General features: G+C 33.4%; 3 protein-coding genes across 10 annotated transcripts in view; 2 read left to right on the top strand and 1 right to left on the bottom strand.

Moving 5' to 3' along the window:
• The window catches only part of LOC147078896 (uncharacterized), a 43,876-nt gene extending 42,837 nt beyond the window's left edge, over nucleotides 1-1,039 (top strand). For 2 of the 7 annotated variants that reach the window (XM_085951201.1, XM_085951234.1), the window contains one exon: nucleotides 395-713. In XM_085951201.1, coding sequence (XP_085807327.1) covers nucleotides 395-567 — 173 coding nt within the window. In that variant the 3' untranslated portion in view covers nucleotides 568-713. Of the gene's footprint in view, nucleotides 1-382 lie in introns of all 7 variants that reach the window. The other 5 variants (XM_085951182.1, XM_085951190.1, XM_085951225.1 and 2 more) reach the window with 4 other exon arrangements.
• Nucleotides 1-25,697, bottom strand: part of LOC147078894 (uncharacterized) — a 177,994-nt gene that overhangs the window by 61,311 nt on the left and 90,986 nt on the right. The window lies entirely within an intron of this gene.
• LOC147078895 (uncharacterized) lies at nucleotides 22,071-25,386 on the top strand. Its single transcript, XM_085951243.1, has 3 exons — nucleotides 22,071-22,236; nucleotides 24,313-24,458; nucleotides 25,078-25,386. Exons 1-3 carry the CDS (start codon nucleotides 22,142-22,144, stop codon nucleotides 25,257-25,259), a joined length of 423 nt encoding a protein of 140 aa, XP_085807369.1. The 5' UTR covers nucleotides 22,071-22,141; the 3' UTR covers nucleotides 25,260-25,386.

The raw sequence follows: 25,697 nt of genomic DNA, 5'->3' as shown, positions 1-25,697 counted from the left end.
ATTCTAAAACATTAGATCGAGAGGTTTAAAAGAATACTATTTTATGTAACACAAATACTTTATGCAGTCATCAAATGTTTAAAATAACTATAAAGGATAATAAAGCATCAAAATTATAAAAATAGATTATCTATAACGTTTAAGGAATGTCCAGGATCATGGTTTGAAAATGCAATAAAAGTTCCATTTTGACCTACGCTGAGCATGTACCCCCTTAATACTGAATGAATTGTTTTCTGTACATCTGTACAAAATAATGTTGACTTACTATTTATTAAGGTAGGTAATGCATTTCTAACAGACCACTAATATTCTTCCCACTTATGTCTCGTGCCCCGAATGGTCTTGTTTGAATTGTATTTTAATAGAAATACATTTTCAGTATATGTTGCAGGAAGTCCATTCTCAGTGAAGTTGATAATAAAGGAAGACTCCATCTTGGTTTACTGCAATGGGCAATACACGACCAGCCACGGAGTTCCACTACAAGTCAGTTTACAGTCCACTCACATACAAATCTGGAACGGACTCGAAAAAGTTGACTCTATGACTGTTGAGTTTGCATAAGTGAATCAACGATTAACGTAAGAATCGAAAATATAATGAATCGTTGAATCAAGATTTAAATCACAACACTAGCCGCAGCTAATAAAAGCTACCATCATTTGGTTGTAATTTATTATACTAACGCAATTTAAGCATGATAATTTATATAAAAAAAAACTGTTTATTGTTATGGTATAAATAAATTATGAAATTGTCCATAAAAGGAACCGTTAAAACGGAAATGTGATAAGATGAAGTTTATTCCAAAAGAATCATTTACTGTGGAAGCTAAAGAAGATGTAAGAGATGTTAAAATCTGCTTTAAAGTTAACGTAACTGCTGGAATAAGCCTAAATGATGGAAAGTGATAGATTAGGTGTATATTATATCTCTTTGATAACAGCCATTTAACTGAAGGTAGAGTAAAGTAATAAAAATAGTAGTTTATAACATGTATTTGTGTGTGTAAATTATTTGATTAAAATTTGTCTTGAAAAATATTAATTATTGATAATATTATGTTGAGTATTAATAAATTATAGTTTACGATATACTGTCAACCAGTAGCGAAGGGTGGAGGTAGAGTCTGTATTCTATAAACTGGCGTACACGTCACACGGAAAGCATTGTGCCATCGCGTTCAACTGTTCCAAGTTATGGGAGGGAACGAGATTTATGCTGAAGCGGGGGGAAAACTGGCACACCAGCTTTCAGAAGACAGACTCTAGGCTGTTAAGATCCGCCATAAATAGTGCACATACTTAGTCATACGTATTTGTTTTCATTGAACTAAGACTACAATTTACAGATGATATTGGTTAGTTTTTAAAAATCAATTAAACTCTGCCTAAACCAAACCAAAATATTGTTTGTATACCTTGGGCGACACGACAAAATTGTGCACACTTTTCCATGTATACTTATTTGTTTTCGTTGGATTAAGAATACATATTACACATATTGTTGGTTCATTTTTTTTAATTCATTAAGCCCTGCCTAAACCAAACTCATCATCATCAGGGGCGCGACAACTCGGTGTGGGTCCTGGCCTCCTTCAACAGCTCCCTCCACCTGTCCCTATCCAGTGTGGCCGCTTTCCAATTTGGTACCCCCAGAATACGGCAGTCACTGGCAGCTCCATCCAACCAGCGAATCTTTGGCCTCCCTCTTCTTCTACGTCCTATTGGATTGCTGGACATCACTCTCTTTGCCGGTTCATTGTCATTCATACGGTGCACATGACGTAGCCATCGCAGTCTCCCAATCTTCATTGATTGAACTGCGCTGCAATCTTCGTACAGCCCGTAGAGCTCAGCATTATATCTTTTCCTCCAATTGGTGCCATCCGTGATCGGTCCATATATACGGCGGAGAATTTTTCTTTCAAAGATGTTCAGGGCTCGTTCATTTCGCACAGTTAATGTCCAGGTTTCCGATGCGTGCCTAAACCAAACTATAACAGATAAAAAATATTATTCTATCTATAAAATATCCAAAATTATGTATGATTTAATTGCATAATTTTAGATATTTTGTAGATGGAAGAGTATTTTTTGACTATTATCTATTATTATGGCTTGGTTTCGCAGAGTTTAATTGAATTCTACAAACTAACGAACACTTTCTGTAAATTGTAGTCGTATTTCAATGAAAACAATAATACGTATGACTGGAAAAGTTTAGTGTGCACTATTTATGGCGAATCTTAACAGCCTACCTCCACCCTTCGCCACTGCTGTCGATGTTAAATACTTTTTATAGATGTATTCCTAGTATCCTATATCTATAATTGATAATTTTTATATATTATATTGGTTGCATCTGACATAAAATGCAATGCTGATTTATATTCTCAAATAAGTGTGCATGGAAATTGTCAAAAATAAATGACCATTATCACATCAACAATTTATTATTATTAAATTTAATTGACCAAAGAGCTGTTCTTCGAAATGAGGCATTTACTGAAATTATATACGGTTGCTAGTTTTTCTTCTTATAATTTGTTTAAATAATATGTAAATTGTATCAATTTACTTGTAATATTAAAAACAATCTCAAAAAATGTATAATTTTTAACAATTCTAATGCCGGCGCTCCATTGGCACGCAAGTCAGACGATTTACAGTCTTCTGACTTTTTTTTCGCGTGGAGCACCCCAGGTCTGCGGACTTTTTAATCCGCAGACCAGGCTCGTTGGATTTCAAACATGTTTGATATTTTACCTCCGAGTTGCCAGACTTCGTCCGTCGATCGCAATGCAAATTCGATTTGACATTAATACGAAACCATTCGGACCACAAAAAATCTGTAATTGTTTTAAACATTTTCATTGATTTATTTGTTAATTTACACATGATAAAATGAGAGATTTACCAATTATTTTTTTATTTGTATTTATGAAAGTCATAAAAGAAAACGTAAATCTTGTGTTGTTTTCACTGCTATATTATTTTACGCAAGTCTACGTATAAATAACACAAAATTATAGGGTTATCAGAAGACATTACGATAATCGCAATTTTTTACTTTTGACAGCTCGACTTTTTTATTCGTTCATTGATCAGTAGCAGGGCATAGACAAATCGGACGATTTATTGTCCTCGGACTTTTGGCTCGCCAATGGAGCGCTGGCATAAGATTAATAATTCAAGTAATTTGTTTGTATTTAGGGGGCCGTCCATATACTTATGATGTCACGCTCTAGGGGGGTCTGCTATAATGTGATGAGATGTGACGAGGGGGCAAGGGGAGGGGGGATCAGAGAAAATCTGACAATCACAAAGTAAACAATATGTATAATCATCGATCGGGGAATTTAAGAATAAATATTTAAAAAGAAATATTTTTTTGTTTTTTAACGTTTAGGGGGATGTCAAAAATGTGATTAGGCAAAAAAGGTTATGTGACGATAGGGGTTAAAAAATAGCCAAAATCGTATGACATATGGATGGCCCGACCCCTACGTAGAGATGATTAAATTTGTAAACCATTAAGTATTTTTTTTAAATTAAATTTATTTAAAAGTGATTTGCTTTTAGACTGACTTTACATAGTTTGAAAACACCTCTGTAACATATATTTTTTCAAGATTTTTTCTAAATATTTCCGAGATGTTGTCAAATAATGTATGTTCAATAAAGTATGTTACATTCTTAAATCTTGTGAATTATTTGTTGAATAAAAAAATAGTTTATTATTTTAGACTGATTGGTTAAATAAAGTTAAATTTAAGTTGTCGAACAATAAAAGCTATTTTTATACCCTACTATTTTTTAATTTAAATATTAAATAAAATTCTTGGGATGAGTGTTGTCTTAACTACATTAAACTGCTATGGATATTATATGTATATGATTTAATGTTCTAGAATGCATGCATACTTGTAAAATTCTTTTAATAAAAAATACACATACCTATGTATACATTTTTTTTGCCTTTCTATTCCTGGAAGTTATAAGATTTTGCAATAAGCAGGGAAAATAATTGATTTCAATCGAGAGATTATTTAGTATGCCAATGTGTGCATTTCTGTAGGACTAGCTGTCAGTTACCTTCCGTCCTTCAACTGGTAACATGGCACTGAGCCAATATGAACTCCGAGAGACTAAAGCCAATGGGATTAGTTATCATGTGGAACTACAATGCAAACAATTTTTTTTCAGTATTTAATTGGATATATTATACTCCATTTGAATGATGTCACACACTGAGTCGATCTGTAAGCTAATCAGCGATTTGCTGATATTGTGATATATCATTCATTTTTTTTAATAATCTACGCCAGCACTCCGCAACCGGTGTGCCGCGAGACGATGCTAGGTGTGCTATTTTTTTCTATTTACATATTTCCATGTTAATTTAGTTCTTCCTTGTATGTTACGTAAATTTAATTATCAAATAAAAAAACATAAATCAATGTAGTGTTGATGTATAAATTTTTTAACTTGTGGTGTGCCGTGGAATTCTGGGATGTCTTTGGTGTGCCGTGGACGGGAAAAGGTTGCGGAGCACTGATCTACGCAACCAAATAGTACAGGGTATTTTCTGTTTCAATGAATGAACACTATTTATATAGTTACATCTGTTTATTTAATTTAATTTGTGACTGGTAAGTATATAAAATTATTGTTTAAAAGTCTCTGCTATACACATTCAATTATACCTGCTCAAGTATATTGTATAAAAATTAATAAATTATTCCTAAAGGATATTTCCATTAAAAATATTCTTCAATGCTTGTCAGATTCGAATGAACATTTTTCTAATGTTCAAATTAAATGAAACCATACGATCCCCGCTGACTGACTGACTGAACTGGTGTTGAATCCTCTTCCAGATAGAGCCTTTTCTAGTTTATCTATAAAAATTGCTGAAGCAATTTCTAGTTCAACGTCAGTGGCATGTTTATATGCAATAAACAGACAATGAAGAGTTGAAATAAGAGGTTCCCTTTTTATTAACATTTTCAAATGCTTACGCTCCTATTTTGAATCTGTTTAGATTGAAATAGAAAAGTTTCTATACTTGCCAGACTTGACTAATGAACAATTATTGCCTGCGAGGTGTCACAACTGATCACCACACCAACATCATGTTAACATGGCTTTATAATTTTATTTCTAATGTTATTCATTATTTGAGTTGGCGATAATAGCATTAAAAAATATATAATACAGTCGAACTTGGTTATTACGAGGAAGATGGGACCGACTGAATTTGGTCGTAATTAAGCATTACTCGTTATATAGTTATATAACATTTTTCACGCCCGTTCTATTTAAGCATAAAACATAAAAAATCTAAAAACCATCATAAAAATCCCCGAAACAAGCATGGTATTCATAAACTACAAAAGAAGTTGTTTATTATAATGAAGTACTGAGCCGCCGGCGCTGGTGGGTACCTACTCACTTCACAAAGCTTGGATTTTTTACATGCAATTTCAACCATATGAGTGGATACTTTTTCAATGTTATGGGCGAAAACACCAATTAGGTACCTGCTTAGACACTTAACTAGTGTCATAAACGTAATCCCTAAAAAAAAAAAGTAAAACTGCCCAGTTGGATTTTATTGCATAGGTCGAAAATGTTGTTTTTAAACGATTGACACATTAACAGTTTTGCTCGGTATACCTACCCGAGAAGTAGCTCGTTATAAAAGTGAATAAATGTATGGGGAAAATCATAAACTAAAATGTCAACGAATGTTTCCTCATTACATCCGAAATCTCGCTCGTAATAACCAAGTTCTAATAATAAATATATAATAATATAAATAATAAATATGAAAATACGAGGAAAGACCCAATGGGTGTAGCTGCCAAAATGACTGAAATATTTAATTTTACCTACCTACTTTAATAATAAATTTTAACACTAGCAACATAAACTATTTTATAAGCCAATAACAAGTGTCAATTCGTCCCTATCTGAATTGTTGTGTATAATTATTTTTGATTGGTGATTTGCTCACAACGTTCAGTACGAATCTGCATATTATTAAAGACTTTATATAATATAAGCATAATTATGAAAACTCACAATTCCATGTATTATCTTATGTTTATTAAAATGTCAGTTTCAACAAGGAAAATCATACTTCTTGTAACAATTCACCCAAGAGACTTCTTGTTATAATAAAGAATAATATGAAACTGTATCTACTTCAATTGCATTATTAAATATATCTAAAAAGCAGAGGCCGTCAATCTTTTCCACACAGGGGGCGAGGCGCAATGTGATTTGAAAATAGCCAAGGACCCATTGATATATTTATTGGACCGATTAAAAACATAAATCTATGTTATAAAATACTTAGTATCGAAACTTGTTCCAAAATACTTACTAGTTTTTGGGATATTATATAGAGCATTTGGCGTCACGCGAACTTGTCACCATTTCTGTCCTTCACTATACCAACTTTACACCTAGGGAGGAAGAGAGAGCAATGATGCCAATGACAGTTGAGTGTATCACCAATGTCAATAGTGTTGAAAGTCTACCAACACCAACTAGCGAGTTTCAATGATCTCATCGTATGCATTCGAACAAGTTTATTGGGCCACACGTACTTAGTATGGGTAGTTTCATGCCGAGACTTGAGTACTGGTGACAGTATTTCCAACTCACCTCTACTACATACCCATAATTTTACTGTGAACATTTGGAAAACGCTACAGTAGGGCGTCATCCTGCCTTTAACCTTAGTGATAGGTTGGGGGGCTCGACAAAGATCCTAGCCTAAGGGCCCGCTTCATCATGTGGAGGCCATGACTATGTGTAAACAATTAATTGCATAAATACAATGTATTTTTTTTCAAAAGATTCAGCGTTTACATTTGAGATTCACATAATAAGTGTTAGCAAGTATAGGTTGCAAGATTTTTACATTTGAGTTTATATAATATAGCTATCATCAATGCTATGAAGTGGTGGACAAAAAAAAAGACTATATGATGTGAGAAAGGTTTGTTAAGATACCTCCATGCTGTGAAAGCCCATAATATGCTATATTTTGGAGTGGCTATGGTTATTTACCCATTTTTTAAATATAATTACACACAGGGCCACTGCGACAGGTATGGTAGCCTGGGTGTGAAAACAAATACTGCCACAAGTAAGAAATAATCTACTAATAAAAAATCTTACTCATTTATTAGTGACACATTTTACACATAGCTTACAAAATGCATTTCTCACATAAATAAAAGTCGTTAATTACCAATCATTAACATCGCACACTTCAATATTAAAATTTTTATTTATATTAATAACCATAGACTGGCATCATACATGATTATAATATATATATACAGTGAAACCCCGATTCTACGGTTCGCCGACTGACCTGTGCAAACAAAGAGACGCGACTGAAAGGTCTGTATGTTTCATAAACAATTCTACGAAAGCGAAATGAAAAATATTCAACAAAAACGGTCAATCGGGATAATATTTGTGACGGGACCATAGTATTTAGACGATAGATAGAGGAAAGCGATAAATCGGGTAACGGTTAATGCGGGATTATTTAACATTGTTCTTATGAGTGTTTGGCGGGACTTTAAAAAATGAACGATCCGTGTGGGAAAACGATTTATGCGGGAGCGGTAGATCGAGGTTCCACTGTATATATATTTTTTTATTTGCTCTACAATCCGATGTGGATCTTGGCAGCCTCACAATGTAGAAATGTATGTTAACCATTTGCTTAACTTATTATGTCTATGCTCTGGGTCCAAACATATTTAAAAACAAGTAAATTTGCTAGACTCTGGATTCGAAACCGAGAACCACAATTTACCAAACAGATACGTTACCATTAGGCTATTGTGAGCGTTGATATTGGTACATAATATATATCTCGCACCGAATCAAAGTGTGGTCGATGCAGAGAGACAATTTCTATTGCATATAAGGATGTGGAGCCCATGATTACATACAGTGGTTAAATTAGGTTAGGTAACTCACTTGGCGATCAAAATACTTTGGAAACCATTGCTCCACATAGAAATAAATGACAATTATTAATATACTTCACCATGTTCAATCCATAGAGGATCATATGGGCCTCCACAGAGTGGAGGTTGTATTAACAGATTTTGTTTTTACGAGAAATGGGTGTTAGCCACTAGCTGCTCAACCTATTAGGTCCACACTCCGACTACAAACACAAATTGAAAAACAATATGTTTATTTGCCAGACTCAGGATTCGAACCTGGGACCCACACATTATAACCCAATGCTTGAGCCACTCGGCCATCGTGGGATTAAATCTATATTAAAATTAAACAAACCATGATTAAATGAATACTTATTTAAAAAAATCTTTCCTTTATTGTTGTTAATTGTTTACTTCTCACATCTTTAAATGATATTAAATTCCTCATAAATTAAAAATTTTAATAAGATTAAATGAATACGTGTTTTAGAATATCTTTCCTCGTGGTTAAACATATATTATTTCCTCATATCATCTGTAAATCACCCGTCATTCATGATGAGAGGTGGGTGGATTAGACAATTACCGATTGCATTGCTGACTATATGGAGGGGGGGGGTTTCCTTATCAGATTGATGTATATATCAACTTATTCCAAATGACCTATATAAACGCAACTCTTTTAGTAGACTCATTAGTGTGGTTTTGAACATCAGCTTAACATTACTCATTTCTTGAGGCTTTGAACGACGTTGATTTTGTGAAGGAATTATAACAGTTAATCTTTGTGAAGAAATAAGTGAAAAAACAGTGACTGTATCGTGAATTATTTAGGTTAGTAAAATAATGCAATATTATTAATATTCCTTCATGTTGGAATAATAAATTATAGTTGACAAAAGTAACAACATAACAAAATTTATTATGTTGTCACTTATCCACAATTATAAAATACCTAGACATGTTTTCGTTTTTCATTGAATTGTTGTTGATAATGTCATAATAAGAAAGTGGTCATTCATTGTATGTGATATAATTAAATGGAGAAATTACTATAAATATAAATATTATGTTGAAATTCTCTTAATACGAGGGTGGGTCAATAAGTCCTTAGAAAAGCCGACAGGTGGCGCGACTAGTACTGTAAGCGGTTTGTTTTCATGCAGCGGCACTACCGATTCAGTATGCTGCGAAGTTTCAATCAGATTGGTCGGGTTGTTGTGTGTTTCTCGTACATTTAAGACAAAAATTTGCTTGTTTACAAAAATGGAGAAAATTGAGTTTAGAGCTGTTATTAAACATTTTAATATAAAAGGGTTAACAGCAAAGGAAATAAAAAATGAGTTGGATTTAGTTCACGGCATATCTGCTCCTTCACTTGCAACTATTTATAACTGGTTAAATGAATTTAAACGTGGTCGTACATCAACAAAGGATGAACCACGCTCAGGACGTCCTGTAGAGGTGACTACACCAGAAATGATCAATAAAATCCACGATATGGTGTTAAGTGACCGAAGATTAAAGTTGAGTGAGATAATTGAGGTTACAGGGATCTCAAAAGGTAGCGTCATTTCTATTTTACATGACAAATTGGGCATGAAAAAAATTTCTGCAAGATGGGTGCCGCGTTTGCTCACAGTCGACAATAAACGCAATAGGGTGGTGACCTCTAAAGCCCTGTTGTCGCTCATGCAACGCAATCCGGATGAATTTTTTCGTCGCTTTGTGACTGTAGATGAAACATGGATACACCACTATACTTCCGAGACGAAAGAACAGTCAAAGCAGTGGATTGCGAAGGCAAACCATGTCCAAAGAAGGCGAAAACCGTAAAATCAGCTGGTAAGGTTATGGCTACTGTATTTTGGGATGCACGTGGAATTATTTTCGTTGACTATTTGGAAAAAGGAAAAACAATAACAGGGGATTATTATGCATCTTTATTGGACCAGCTAAAAAACAAAATTGAAGAAAAACGGCCTCATTTAAACAGGAAAAAAATCCTCTTTCATCAGGACAATGCCCGTGTTCACACATGTTTACGATCAATGGCTAAAATTGAAGAATTGAAGTTCGAATTGGTCGACCACCCACCGTATTCGCCAGATTTAGCCCCCAGTGACTTTTTCCTTTTCCCAAACTTAAAAAAATGGCTAAGTGGACAACGTTTTTTTTCAAATGAAGAAGTCATCGATCGGACAAATGCTTATTTTGAGGACCTTCCGAAAACTTATATTTCTGACGGTTTAAAAAAAATTGAGAAACGTCTAACCAAGTGTATTGAGCTCCAAGGAGATTATGTTGAGAAATAAAAAAAAATACAAAAATAAAAACTGTTTTAATGCTTTTTTCTAAGGAATTATTGACCCACCCTCGTAGCTTAAAAAGTTCTGTGTAATGCAAAATATTTGTAAAATGTAATTCTTGCGAATTTATAAAAAAAAAATTAAAAACAATCATGACTAAGTATACCGGGGTATTATTATATAATTTGCCTCCTCTACCTCGAACGTCTAATGCATTAACTATGTTTTTTTTTTGTACAGAATACAAGAGAAGTCTTCCTTAACAGTCCTGAGAATTGTAACATTAATATAAAAATGGCGTTCAATTTCATCGGAGGTTTGGACATCTCCAACTCCTTGAAGGTCGAAAATATATACTTCACTGGACAAGCCGACGAAGATGCTGCAGAGTGAGTGACATTCCATTGGATGTTTACAATTTTTACATTTAAAAAAATGTATTTCAATAATAATAATTATTAAGATTACTTATTATTATTAATAATATGATTGTATTATTGTATGACAATGTCTCAAAGAACAACCCTACCGTTGATAATAAAAGAAAATTATTGAAAGAAATTCTAAACAAATATAAAATTATATTAAAAGTGCCAAGTCAAAGTTAATGATAAAATAATTTGAAAAAAAGAATTTTATTGGGTTTACTGAACCAGAAATCACTGAAGGGAATTTTATTTCAGTTTGTCATTTCAGTGTTTCTATAAAAATTACTTTTAGGTTCAAAACAGTGTCGCCATCTTTTTCTATGCTGATTATAGTACAAAGGCGTAAAAATTATAGTATTTCTGATAAAAATATAGAACAGGAACATTTTTCGTCTTGAATCCCTTAAAATTATAGTATTTTGGCATATTTGGCGTAAAATTATAGTATTTTACATTTTTCGCCGAATCAAAATTATAGTATTGTACTATAATTATAGTACGGTTGGCAACACTGGTTCAAACTCACATTCACAGATGGCAATTTATAAACGTACATAAAAAGAAACCAGGAATTAATATGGGGAAGTTTATCTTCTGATTTATATCTTAAAATGTTGGGCTTCGTCATGCGTACTTCCCGGGTCTTTTTGGATGTTACGGTATTAAAACTTTTATTTAATTCTTTAGTTCGAAGCAGACTTGAGAGTGGGTCTATTGTTTGGGCACCGCATCAGTTGTGGCCTTATCGTGGAGAGGGTTCAGAAGAAATTCTTGAGACTCCTTTACTTGAGGTTATATGGATACTATTCGTGGTTTTATCCAACTGACTTTCTCTTAGGCATGCTTACATACTGCAGTTTGCAATTTAGAAGGAATCTTTATTTAGCTACGTATTTTTTTCGACTTATACGAGGTATAAATGAGAACTCTACCATTCTGGGCAGTGTTGACCTGTATGTCCCTGATAACTATCTTAGAAATAGAGACCATCAGTTGTTCATTCTCCCAAGGTGCAGAACCAACCTGCCACTGGTAATGCCAATTGGGAGGGTGATAACTATGTTCAACGAAATTGCTTCGGGTGTTGATATATTCCACCTACGTGAGGATGAGTATAGGTGGACGTTGTTTTATAAATTCTTAAAATAGGGTCTGCTTAACTCATCTGGTGTACTTCCTTGTACCTATCTTATTTATATAATACTGTTTTATATTGCATTGTTTATAAATGTCATGTTGTGAACGTCTTAAACTTATAATTTGTAATGTCCACAATATGTTTAAAAAATAAATTGAAAATTGAAAATAATTGGTTTCGGGGACCAAGATTTTGACATTCTGCATCTTCAGGCTGTATATATAATATAATATATGGTTAACATAGGTTAGCCGTATAAAACCCCATAATACCGAAAGGTGAAACGCAAATAACTGAAAACCAATTTTTCATAAATTCAATTTCTATAAAGTACATCACAATCAAGCCTTTAGTTAGATTGTGATATTATTATAATTATGTTTATTATTTTTGAGATTTAAATTATAATAGTTCAACAGTCAAACTACACAACCAGAAAGAATGTAAAAAAAACTTTATTCAGTTTCCGCTTGTTAGGTTATGACTCAAAATATAATAGGCTAATACTGATGAAACTTCATAGCTTATAGACTGGATTGTTAATACCAATTTACTAGTTTTATTTTCTTCAAAACACAATCCTCTTGCGCCTGTCAAATATTAGATGCAATAAAACACACCTCCACAGCAAAGCTGAGGAACTTACAGCGGCTGTACACGTGCATGGATTTATTTGCACCAATAGAGTGTATTTTAAACTATCGCGATAATAACTGTTTACATAGTGCTGACTGTCTCGCCAATCTCATTTTTCAAGAGTCAGCGAGACGCTTACTCTGACATTGTAATGGGCCTATTTTATGTTCTCATTGTATGTCGCATGGAAATTCAGAAGCATCTGAATTTTTTTGATCCATGCATGCAATCTTGCAACTTGCACGATAATACATGTTTATACGTGCATTTTTTTGTTATGGCCGCGATATTACGTACTGTCAGCAGTAAATCCATGCACGTTTAATTAAGCTTGTTAAAAATGTATTTGTCATAGAAGTTTTCTTTTATAGATTAACCATCGCCTTGATTCAAATGAAGGATGGCTGCGAGATGGAGGTTTTCAGCCATACGGTGAAATTAGAACACGACCAAGAAGATTGTGGTTATTGGATAAACGATGGAACGTTGGAAAGTGATGTTTATAAATTGAAAAACGGTAACTATACATTTTAAAAATCAAGTAATATCGGATGCTTCATAAGGCTTTTCAAATGTTTTATTGCAGGTATCTTATGGCAGGATGATTGCAGATGTATTTGTAATTTTACATTGCATTTTTAGATGTATAAGGTTTCTAACAGATTTTTACATAAATAATTACATAAAATAAGACAAAATAATAATTATGTAAAATTCTTAAGTTGTGATTATATTGAGATGCACGTCGCGTACTGTCACGGCGACAAATTTAGTCTATGGTTTTGTCATTTTGCAGAATATTTTGAAAAATCACCATCTCTGTAAATTCATCGATGGAGAGGGCCAACGTTAATGTATTAGTATTTTGAATTATTATTCATTATTCATGCTAATTTCAATTAACTGTAACACTTTCTACATGTGTGTACGTTAAAAAAACTTGCGATATTACATCCATCAATAATATTTTGAACAGAGCCCAACCAACCTGCAGACCATAGATTATAGACAACATTCTTATAGAAAATACGTAGTGCAAACCTCTAAAAACAAAAATCATACGATTTTGACATGAGTCAAAAATGTGTAGGTATGTAGAAAATGATAAAAAACATACATTGAGTCATGCGGGTGTAGATGCAGTGTAGTACGCGTGAGGTGACCTCATTCTTGTTCTGGTGATTTCGGCAGATTTTGCTAACTAACAATGTTCTTTTAAAAGTTCAAAATGTGATATAGGATGGGAGCATTGGTCTGATAACATTTTAAATACCAAGAAAAACGATGTTACACACTTTTTTTCTCATAGTGGCAGCTTACTGTGACGTCACGTGATAGTATGCGACGTGCATTATAATATATTTGGCGCATAAGTGCATATAAAAATCAATATTTATAAATACATAATTATTATATTACTTACTTACTTTTGTATAAATAGTATTGAACTGAAGTAATAAGATATAATGTACACTATGTGGGTTCATCTTACCTATGTTTATGTTTTATATGATTATGTTGCAGATGGGATTTTCGAACTGAGGTTTATAATAGGAGAGAATGCTGTCTCACTTTACGACTCCCAAATGTGCATCGTCAGTAAAGAAGGTTTAATTTCAGAAGCAACTCACGTTCAAATGTTAAACGGGAGAGTGAAAAGCATGGAAGTTAAGTTCGTGGAAAATACCGTAGAAGAATGTTTTTGAAGACAATCTTGGATGTTTGATAAAACTTGTTTATTATGTTGTATGTTTGTCTAGATTTTTTACTGTATTAATGGTTCAACATAAATATCAAATAATATGGACAATTTTTAATAATATGTACAATTTTACGTGCCCGGAAGTAATATTTTTTCACTATTTACGGCTGAAATATTCAATGTTCTATTAAAATTGTTAAAATTTTAACACATTTCTATTTATGGACGTATCTGCATTGCCAAAGGCCATTTTAGCCAATCAGGGTTGGGCACTCAGTATTGTTTCATAATAAAAACAATAATTTAATTTTTTGATTTACATTTTTTTTGGCAATCCTTTTAAAAACGTGAAATCGGGATTTCACTGTATATTAAAGTTTACTGTTAGAATGGTAAGGTTAGTAGGGTGTGAAGGGTGCAGCAGGCTACACCCTCACCTTAAAGTGTCTGTGATAGTACTCAAGTACATGTTATTGTAATTATTTTTAATTTAATAAATAATTTTAATCACTATCCGCTTGACATAGATATAATGTATGAAGCTATTAGCCGGCTCGCACATCACAACTCGCCTCGTGTGCCTGACCGCCATAAATCAAAACTTCCAAGAACGGGCGGCCGGTGTTGCATGATACAACCTCGCACATCTGCCTAGCGACATCGACATTCGCCGCATCGCCGCTGCTCCGAACGCGGCGACAGTCTGGAGAGAAATGGCCGATTGTGCGGCTGTGCGCATGCGCGGAGTCGATATTGGTCGTTATCGACATGCAGGCTCTAGCAAACGCAACTCGACGCATGCGACAGCGGCATATTTTTTTCAAGCGTCGCAGTTGCATCAGCCAATCTGCGAAGCTCCATTTGATAACGTTTGTTTCTTGGTTTACGATGACGTCACATCGACGAATTCGTCATAAGACGCATGCGGCGAGTTCTGATATGCGAGCCCTCTTAGTGTCATTTTTCATTTTATATCACAGATTGATTACGTACCTAAAATGTAATATAATATGAAATTAATAGAATTGTTTTTCTTTACTTATTCTTTTAATATAATTAGTTATAATATATTATTAAACGATTAAATGACTGCTGGTTCAATCTATTATACCTATTATTAATTATTGCATTTTTTTTATTAATTAATAAATGTGCATATTAGTATGTAATCTGTGTTTTCATTATTGACTTTCTCCTCACACATTTTAGGTTCATCTGTCGAAGCCAAAGGTTGGACGAAAATGCCTATTAGAAAACATAGTCGATGAGTCTAACATCATTAATTTGTAATACCTACTACATATTACGATTGTAATATAAAATTTATTGGATTTGCATGTTACACTATGAAAATCAATCTCTATAATTAAAATCCCACCTTGCTATTAGGAGATAGATATCACACAGTTCAATTCAAATGTATATATGTATTTACATATCGCACCATGAATGTAAAATCATTAATTCAGTAAAGCCTCGATATGATTGAGTTTAGATATTATAATGAGGGGGTTGTATCTTTCATACAGTTATCGTGATTCCTTATACATCGGAAATATTCACTTCATAATATTCTCAAATAAATGTGCAAGAAAGTTGTCAAAAAATATTAAATTTTTTAGATTTTTTCTAGAAGTTTCTGAGGGGTTATGTATGTTCAATGAAGACAAGTATTTTACATAATATACATAATTTGAAAACACCTCAGATATACCTACTAAAAAAAATCTTTTTTGAAAAAAATTCGACACACAACCGCCAATGTACTTTAACGTATTAAGCTATGGGCATCTTATTTAATTACAAAGAATTTAACTAGTAGTTCCTACCAGCGGCGGCTCCTCTAATACCATGCAAGTGCTACGCACTGCCTGCATTTTTGAAGACATCGGTCAACTTTTCATTGTTATTCATATGTGTATCGCTCACTTCGCGAAGTAGAACATGTAGCAGTATTATGAACAATACTCCGTTCATGAGCGCAAAGCGATTGCGATTCAAATAGGTTTTCAGTTTGCACAGGATTACAGTGAGGTCATTGTATACTACTTAAACGGTGGTCGAATGTTCCTGTAATGGCGTTTTGTGTAGAATTTTTTACACACTTTTAGATCGGCGCACGAAACAAAGGACTCTAGAAACAAAAACGCCAGTTTCTGTTTTATAACAATGTTGGCGAGTTAATTTTTAACAATTTTACAGTTAACATTTTTAATGAATCGCCAACATTTTACGAAAATACAAACTGCCGCGTTTATTTCTAAACCACTCAAATACATTCAAAATAATAAAAAATCACATCAGCCGGTTATTTATTTGACTGACGCATTGTTCGCTGGAGCGTAAAGCCATAAACTGTTACATTTATATTTCTTTATTGATATTAAATCATTCTAGCTGTACCAAAACTTATTTGAGAAATAGTATAAATAAACAAAGATATATTTAATTTACCTTCTAAGAAGTCGGTAAGAGAACACTGCAGCCTTCGGTGATTGAGGTAATCATAAAAAGACGCTTTACAACCTTACATGGCTAGGACACGTATTTCGGATGCCGCCAAAGAGTGTGACACTTTGTACCCTTATGGCACAGCCTCAAGGGTTCCATCGCCATGGCCGGCCCTCCCTCGCCCTGCAGCAGTGCCACAAAAGCGACCTACGTGCTGCAGGCCTGACATGGCGGGAGGCGCAAGAGTTGGCGATGGACCGAGGGACGTGGGGCGAACTTGTGCTTGCCCTATGCCCCAATGCTGGGTCGTGACAGGGTGAAAGAAGAAGATCTTCTCTTTATAGAAGGTAAACCATTGCGCACTACCAGAAAATGCTATTATGAAGACCACCGGCCGCCACTGGTTCCTACATGAAATACTTATCAAATTGCGTTAATGTTGACTATCAGTTTTTGTGTTTTAAATCAAGGTATCAATAATTAAGTGCCCTAATTACTAATCAACACCCGGATCACTCAAAATCACACAAATTTTAGTTATAACGTGTTTGCACTTGCAAATAATTTAATCGACTATTTCTTTTATTCAACAAATAATTCATTTGAGATTTGAGAATGTAACACTTCAGAGTATACCTAATAGAATCTTTTTTTTAAATACGCCGCCCAACGGTAATTGAATTTGTAACCACTGGATTCGCGTCAATGTAATTTAGTCACTTGATACCTTGGTTTAAAACACAAAAACAAATTTTGAATTTATTTAGAGCGAAATAGAAAACTTTCTATTCTTGCCAGACCTGACTCAACAACTATAATCAACAATTTCCAGCGAAGATGTTACAACCGATCGCCACACAAACTAGTGTCATATTAACAAAGCTTTATAATTTTACCTCTCACATTATTCATTATTTGAGTGGCAATAATAGCATTAGGTAAGCAAAAATATAATATGAATACGTGTATTAATTAAGGCTCTAAGTACCAAAGAGTAGTATTGCCTGTAGTTACAAAATACCGAGTCATTGCAGTAAAATTTCATGAAGCAGACCTTCTGAAAAATGTGGTTTTACAGTGTGAAGCAATCACGGCAGCTTGTATAATTTTAGGTATTAAGAACTCGCAAGTATCAACACACCATCGTCAGCCATTTTATATTGAATGAGGTTGACCACTGTAGTGCTATTTACACCATTATAAATAAAACAGGCCAACGGACTTACAACATCGACAAGTTTAAATACTTTGCTGTATTTTTTTGACTTGCTTGAGGCACTTAGACCATAGTTGAAGTTATTGGCGTTAGTATGTAGAACACTTTTCTATAAAAATGTCAGTTTTTTTGTTTTTGGTACTTAGCGCCTTAATTAATACACGTATTCATATATACTATCGGTAATTTCATACTTATCGAAACGCAGTCTAAAATTGTTTGGGGTGATATTTGAAATATGAAACTATGAGGAAATACTTGGGTGTAGCTGCCAAGATGACTGAAATATTTATTTTTGCCTACTTTTTCAACACTGGCAAGATAAACATATTTTATAAGCCAATTACAACAAGCGTCGAGACAGTTCAATTAGTACCTATCTGAATTGCTGTGTATAATTATATTTGATTGACGATTGCTCACAACATTCAGTGCGAATTGTTAAGACTATTTATGTAATTTAGGCATTGAAGCTCGCAATTCCATGCACTTATGTATTATCTTATGTTAAGATGTCAGTTTCAATAAGGATAATCTTACTTCTTGGAACAATTCAGTTTGTTAATAATAAAGAAAAATATGAAACTATATCTACTTGAATTGCATTATTAAAATATTTATAAAGAAGAGGCCGTCAACCTTTTCCGCATGGGGGGTGCAATTTAATTCGAAAATGTATAATATGAATACTAGAGGTGGGAAAACTGGTCGATTTTGAATACTAAGTATACTTACTACCAGTATAAAAAAATACTTAGTATAGAAACTTGTTCCAAAATACTAACTAGTATTTAGAATACTATATAGAGGGTTTGGCGTGCGTATGCAACAAAAGTTTCATACTCAACTGAAACTAAAACCAACTCCATATTAGTTTTTGAAATACGTATCGGCTCAGGGAACTCAGACTGTGTATCGGCTTCAATAGAATCGCTAAAAATATGCTGAGCTCCGCTTGTCGAAAAGTCCAATTTATTATAAAATTTTAAACACATTTTAAAATTATGAGTTTTTTTCTGTTAGGTTTCAATATTCTTGTTAACAAAAATGAATAACAGTGATTTTTTTTAAATTTTAAACATGCTTTGAGCGGTCATATAACAAGCCTAAGCCTGTGCGTCATCACACCACTGTGCTGCGACACAAAATTTATGACCTATTATTCATAAATTCGAACGCAATAGACTAATAAATTAAAATATACCTATTTTCAAGTGCTCCTCTCGTTCTCGTTCTCGTTCGCGCGCATTTAATGTCAATAGTGTTGAAAGTTTACCAACTGGCGAGTGCACAGATCAGCGACTCGCGATGATATCATCACAAGTTTTTTGGAATAAGTTTATTGGGCCACACATACTGAGTATGGGTAGTTTCATCCGAAACTTGAGTACACAAACTGGTGACAGTATTTCCAACTCACCTCTAACAGTACTACATTTCGTATTTATCAATATTTTAGTTAGAATTTGTAATCAGAATATCATATCATTATCCGTAATACTTGTACCATGTAAAAACAATAAAAAATCAATCGGATAAAAATATAATGTATTTTTTTTTCAAAAGATTCAACTTTCATTTGAGATATACATACTTACCTATAAAAAAGTATTCTTTGTTATTATGACAAGCATAGTAAGCTTTCTCAAGTATAAATAGCTATAGCTATATATATAACTATAGTATAGTATCATGAATGCTACGAAGTGGGGGGATAAAAAAGGCTATAATGATATGAGAAAAGTTTATCCATGATTTAATTGCAATATGGAAATTTTATTACCAATCCTTTTCTCACAAGTATCAAACGCAAATGGTGGCAGTGACCTACTGTTGACTTTCCTGTTTTGTTACTTATTTACTATTATTTGCGATTTTACATGATTATTCATCTAAATATCCTAAGTAATAATGCTAGATTGTATAAAAAAATCTTTTAGGCTTGCACAGTATTTTTATCTCACAAAAGCACCTCCTCTGAACTCGTTCAAATTTTGCAACTGCTCATCCTGCATGGCAGAATATGAGTGTGGCGACGTGAGGTAAAAACATCTATACCTAAACTGTTTTATCTCAATGCCCTGGCAAAGATGTAGTTTGATCTATAATATTGTGAATCCAGAGCATGGACGCAACGAATGGAGTGAACGGTTAAAAACTAATGTAGGCTCATATGCTTTGTCTTGGAGTGACCATGGCGATTTATCCATTAAAAAAAAATATAATTACATACAGGATCTCTGCAAGAGGTACAGCCGTCTGTGTGTGAAAACAGATGCCGCCATTAGTAAGAAATAAATTGGTAATAAAAAATCTTACTCATTTATCAATGACATATTTTAACGCATAAGTGTTCTTAAGTATAGGTTGCAAGATTTTTACATTTGAGTTTATATAATATAGCTATCATCAATGCTATGAAGTGGTGGACAAAAAAAAGACTATGATTTAAGAAAGGTTTATTAAGATACCTCCATGCTGTGAAGGCCCATAATATGCTATATCTTGGAGTGGCCATGGTGATTTACCCATTTTTTAAATATAATTACACACAGGGCCACTGCGATGGTTATGGTAGTTTGGGTGTGAACACAAATGAGTAAGAAATAATCTACTAATAAAAAATCTTTTATTATTACTCATTTATCAGTGACACATTTTATACATGGCATATAAAATGCGTTTATAAATAAAAAAATTAAAATCTTTAATTATCAATGATTAACATCGCACACTTCAATACTTAAAATTTTATTTATATTAAGACTGGCATCATACATGATTATATTACTTATGATATATTTCTTTCATTGGTTCTACAGTCCGATATGGATCTTGGCTGCCTCACAAAGACATTTCATGATTGATTTCTTGAAAAAATGTAAATTAGCCATTTGGTCAACTTATTATGTATTGGGTATCTGGGTCCAAGCACAAGTGGATACGTTACCACTCGGCTATAGCGACCGTTTCTAATTATATTGGTGTAAATATATTTATCTTACCAAATCAAGGAGTGCAGAGAGATAATGTCAATATTGCTCCACATAAAAATAAATGACGATTCCTTATTAAAATTAAAAAATGCATGATTAAATGAATATTTATTTTAGAAAATCCTTCCTCTATTGTGGTTAATTGTTTATCGTTTACTTCTCATATCTATTAATGATATTCAATTCCTCATCATAAATTAAAAATATAAGATTAAATGAATACATATTTTAGAATATCCTTCCTCGTGGTTAAACGTTGTCTACTGTTTCCTTATTGCATCTGTACATCACCCGTCATTCGCGGTAAGAGGTGGGTTGGTTAGACAATAATCCATTGCTGACTATTTGGAGGGGGGATTTCGTTATCATATTGACGTATATATCAACTTATTCCAAATGACCTATATAAATGCAACTCTTTCAGTAGACTCATTAGTGTGGTTTTGAACACCAGCTTAACATAGTTCATGTCTTGAGGCTTTGAACGACATTGATTTTGAAAAGGAATTTTAACAGTTAATCTTTGTGAAGAAATAAGTGAAAAACAGTGATTGTGCCGTGAAATATTTAGGTATGTAAAATAATTCAATATTATTAAGGTTATACCTCAGTTGAGGCACGGTCTAAAATGATCGTGGCTAGGCGATGCGCGGATTGCGGGTCGCGGGTGCAAATGACGCATGTCAAACGAAATATAATTTGTCATATAAATCCAACATGCGTCCATTTAATGTTCTGTTTATTGTTCTATCAGTAACAATAATAATATATTCATTGACATGTTTTCTTTTTAAAGTAAATGGGTAACGTTTTTAGTCTCTTTACACGATTTAAGAATTAATACGCCCGTCGCCATCACGAAACAAATTGACGTGTTTCCAGCTCGACGTTCTCTCTCCGAATGGGAGCGAGTCCAAAATTTCGCCGCGCCTATAGTTGAAAATTATTTATTATTTTTGTTAGAAAATCAATTTTCTTAGAAAATAAATGTGTATAATTTGAAATCTTTTTTATTTATATCAATACAAACTTTGGTATTGTGACTGTATCAAAGCTCGATTAAATAATTATCAGGAAATACCAGCAAATCTACCGATATTATTGTGTAATTTGTGATTTGACCTTTTATTATTTCATAATATAATTGCCTACTCTACCTAGAATGTCTAATGCATTAAGTATGTTTTTTTTCTACAGAATACAAGAGAAGTCTCCGAAGAAATTTGAAAAGACCTGAGAATTGTAACATTTCCCCAACATCTGTAATATATAAAAATGGTGTGCAAATTCATTGGGGGTTTGCCCGTCTCAGACTCCTTGAAGGTCAATAATATAAATTTCATTGGACAGGCCAACGAAGATGCTTCAGAGTAAGTGGCTTTCTATTGGATGTTTATATTATGCTGAATTTTTACATTTAGCTCTGTAGAATCTAGTTAACAATGCTTCCACGAAAAAAACCAGTAAATAAATTATAATATAAACAGTGCTAAGTCAAAGTTAGCAACAAAGTAATTTGAAAAAAGAATTATAGCGCCTGTGCACATGCATGGATTTATTATCAGCAATAGTGCTTATTTTAAACTATCGTGACAATAACTGTTTACACACGTAAAAGTGCTGACTGTTTCTCCAATCTCATTCTTCAAAAGTAAGCGAGGCGCGATGTTGTCATTTTATAGTACCTACTATTTGACAGGACGTATTGAAAATTGGTTAACCTTAAAATGAGTAGTTTGTTTTTTTTACCGGCAGGTTCGCCATTATCGTTCTACTGCACAGGCACAGATCTTACTTGCGCATTAAAATTCAGAAGCTTCCAAACTGGTTTGATTCATGCACGCAATCTTGCCAACTGCAGGATAATACATGTTTACCCTTACATTTTCTTACTGTGAACAGTAAATCCATGCACGTGTAAACGGGGTATTATAATAATATAGAAGATAATGCTTTTCAAGGTTCCCTTAAGGGGCCCGTAAACGAGCCACTTTTTACGGTCATTTTGTCGCCGTTAATAGTTCCCCAAAACACGACAATAGTAGTCTACGTTGCCGAAACTTTACATCTATTGCCTTTGTTTCTGGCAGCATGATGGTTGGTCGATATATCGAATATCGAACTCAATCGAAAATACGGCAATAATTGCTAGATAAATCTATTTCATTCTCTCTCTGCTGCATATGTGCGTCTCTATTTTTGATCTCACCCCTAGCAACAATAAAAACATTAGTGACAGTAATTCACACTACATGCAATGAATAAATAGACAAACGACAGGGTATTGGAGCTTATTAATGAGGTTTATTTACGTCCGGAGCTATGGAACATCGAATCCAAACTATATAATGATCCTAATAGGAAAAGTCCAACTACAAAGCTGCACAAATGTCAAATTTCACTAAACGTCAAATTTTGACATTCTTTTAAAGTTTTTAAATAAATAATTATAAATAACTAATTCCTAGTTTATATTACTTATTGTTTCACGTTTGTTTAAAAGTAGGACCCGATCCAAATCCTTTTTTCATTTTGGATAATTTGTTTATGTGATTATTTATATGGTGCAGAAACTTCATTGCCGGCCGTTGTTGTCACGTGTACGCACAAAATACATCAGCCTCACTTGCCCGACACTGATGACGGGTCATACATTACCCAGCAGGCAGCAATAGTTGCACCATTTTTTGGCAATTTTATCGGCAATCTGCAATTTTTGATGCTCGTTTACGGGCCACTTTATGAAAATCTTTGAAGGAAAATTCAGTTTGTTATACACAACCGTTGCTATGGCAATTAACATTAAATGTCAGAATGTCATTTCAGTGTTTCTATAAAATTTAGTTTTAGATTCAAATTCGCAATTACAGATGCCTATTTAAAAAAGAATTCAGGAATTAATATTTGGTACTAATGAAGTTATCTTTTAATTTATATAATTGGTTTCGGTGACACAGATTTTGACATTCGACATCTTCAGGCTGTATTATAATATAATATAGCCTGAAGATATTATATATAGTTAACAAAGGTAGGCCGTATAAAACCCCATAATACCGAAAGGTGAAACCCAAATAACTGAACTATAACCAATATTTCATAAATTCAATTTCCATAAAGAACATCACAATCAAGCCTTTAGTTAGATTGTGATATTACTATTAGTGTTTGTTATTTTTGAGATTTAAATTATAATAGTTCAATGGATCATATACTACTCATCCTGAAAGAAAGTAAAAAAACTTTATTAAGTTTCCGTTAGGTTGTGACTCAAAATATACTAGATTATTGATGAAACTTACATAGCTTATAGACTGGATTGTTGATACCAATTTACTAGTTTTATTTTCTTCGCGTGGTCAAAAGACAACCTTGTTGCGCCTGTCAAATATTAGATGCAATAAAATACAGCAAAATATGTTTGTCATACAAATTTTCTTTTATAGTTTAACCATCGCCTTGATTCAAATGAAGGATGGCTCCGAGATGGAGATATTCAGCCACACGGTGAAGTTAGAACACAACCAAGAAGATGAAGGTTATTGGATAAACGACGGAACATTGGAAAGTGCTGTTTATAAATTGAAAAAGGGTAACTATACATTTTAAAAATAAAGTAATATTGCATGCTTCATAAGGCTTTTCAAATGTTTTAGTGCAGGTATTTTATGGCAGGATGATTGTAGATGTACTTGTAATTTTTAATTGTATGTATAATTACATAAAATAAGACAAAGTATGTAAAATTCTAAGTAGCTGTATCAATATTAATTTAGCTTAGATTTTGGCACCACTCCTCTAGGCATTCTACGATATACAAGGCCTCGAGCCAGTTGAAGACCTGTGGCACTCATAAATTGGTGCATCCAAGGATAAGATAGCGCGGATGAGACGAATGGACACTAACGATCATAATAATTATGACTGTTAAACCATTAGATAACCACTTGTGGATGCGACGAATACCCTGTGTTACCAAGTGTTTATTGCTAGACTAGAAAGTGTATGGGTATGAAGAACGTACTGGAAGAAGTGCATTATTCGACGTATTAGGCAGGGTAAATGTGGAAGTCAGTAGCATCCGCTAGATTTTGTTAACCCCACCTCCTCCTGCCACCTTCAAAATCAATAATACCATGGACAATTTTTCATAATAGAGCCCCACTAGACAATTTTTCTGTTGGTTCATCTTACCTATGTTTATGTTGCAGATGGGAATTTCAGTCTGAGGTTTATAATAGGAGAGAATGCTGTCTCACTTTACGACTCCCAAATGTGCATTGTCAGTAAAGAAGGCTTAATTTCAGAAGTAACTCACGTTCAAATGTTAAACGGGAGAGTGAAACGCATGGAAGTTAACTTCGTGGAAAACACCGTAGAAGAATGTTTTTGAAGACAATCTTGGATGTTTGATAAAACTTGTTTATTATGTTGTATGTTTGTCTAGATTTTTTACTGTTTTAATGGTTCAACAGAAATATCAAATAATATGGACAATTTTTAGTAATATTATGTACATACAGTAGAAATCTAATTTTATGTGCCCGGAATTAATATTTTTTCGCTATTTACGGCTGAAATATTCAATATTCAATTGAAATTGTTAAAATATTAACGCGTTTCTATTTATGGACACGTCTGCAGTGCCCAATGCAATTTTTGCCAATTAGGGGCGGGCACATGTTATTCTTTGTCATTTTACGTTTCATAATAAAACAATAATATACTTAAATTTTTTTTGGCATTCTTTTTCAAAAATGTAATATCGGAATTTCACTGTATATTATTTACTGTTAGAATGGTTGGATTAGTAAGGTGTGAAGGGGGCAAT

The sequence above is a fragment of the Rhyacophila brunnea genome, unplaced genomic scaffold, assembly GCF_057557595.1.
Source record: "Rhyacophila brunnea isolate RB1 unplaced genomic scaffold, BYU_Rbru_1.0 scaffold_10, whole genome shotgun sequence".
Lineage (NCBI taxonomy): Eukaryota > Metazoa > Arthropoda > Insecta > Trichoptera > Rhyacophilidae > Rhyacophila > Rhyacophila brunnea.
This window is presented reverse-complemented; position numbering and strand designations above follow the sequence as displayed.

Excerpts from the sequence above, each read along its gene's own strand:
- LOC147078895 (XM_085951243.1), top strand. The coding sequence starts at position 22,142 with ATGGTGTGCAAATTCATTGGGGGTTTGCCCGTCTCAGACTCCTTGAAG. Across the intron at positions 22,237-24,312 it reads GCCAACGAAGATGCTTCAGA|TTTAACCATCGCCTTGATTC; the intron begins GTAAGTGGCTTT and ends TTTCTTTTATAG. Across the intron at positions 24,459-25,077 it reads TGTTTATAAATTGAAAAAGG|ATGGGAATTTCAGTCTGAGG; the intron begins GTAACTATACAT and ends TTTATGTTGCAG.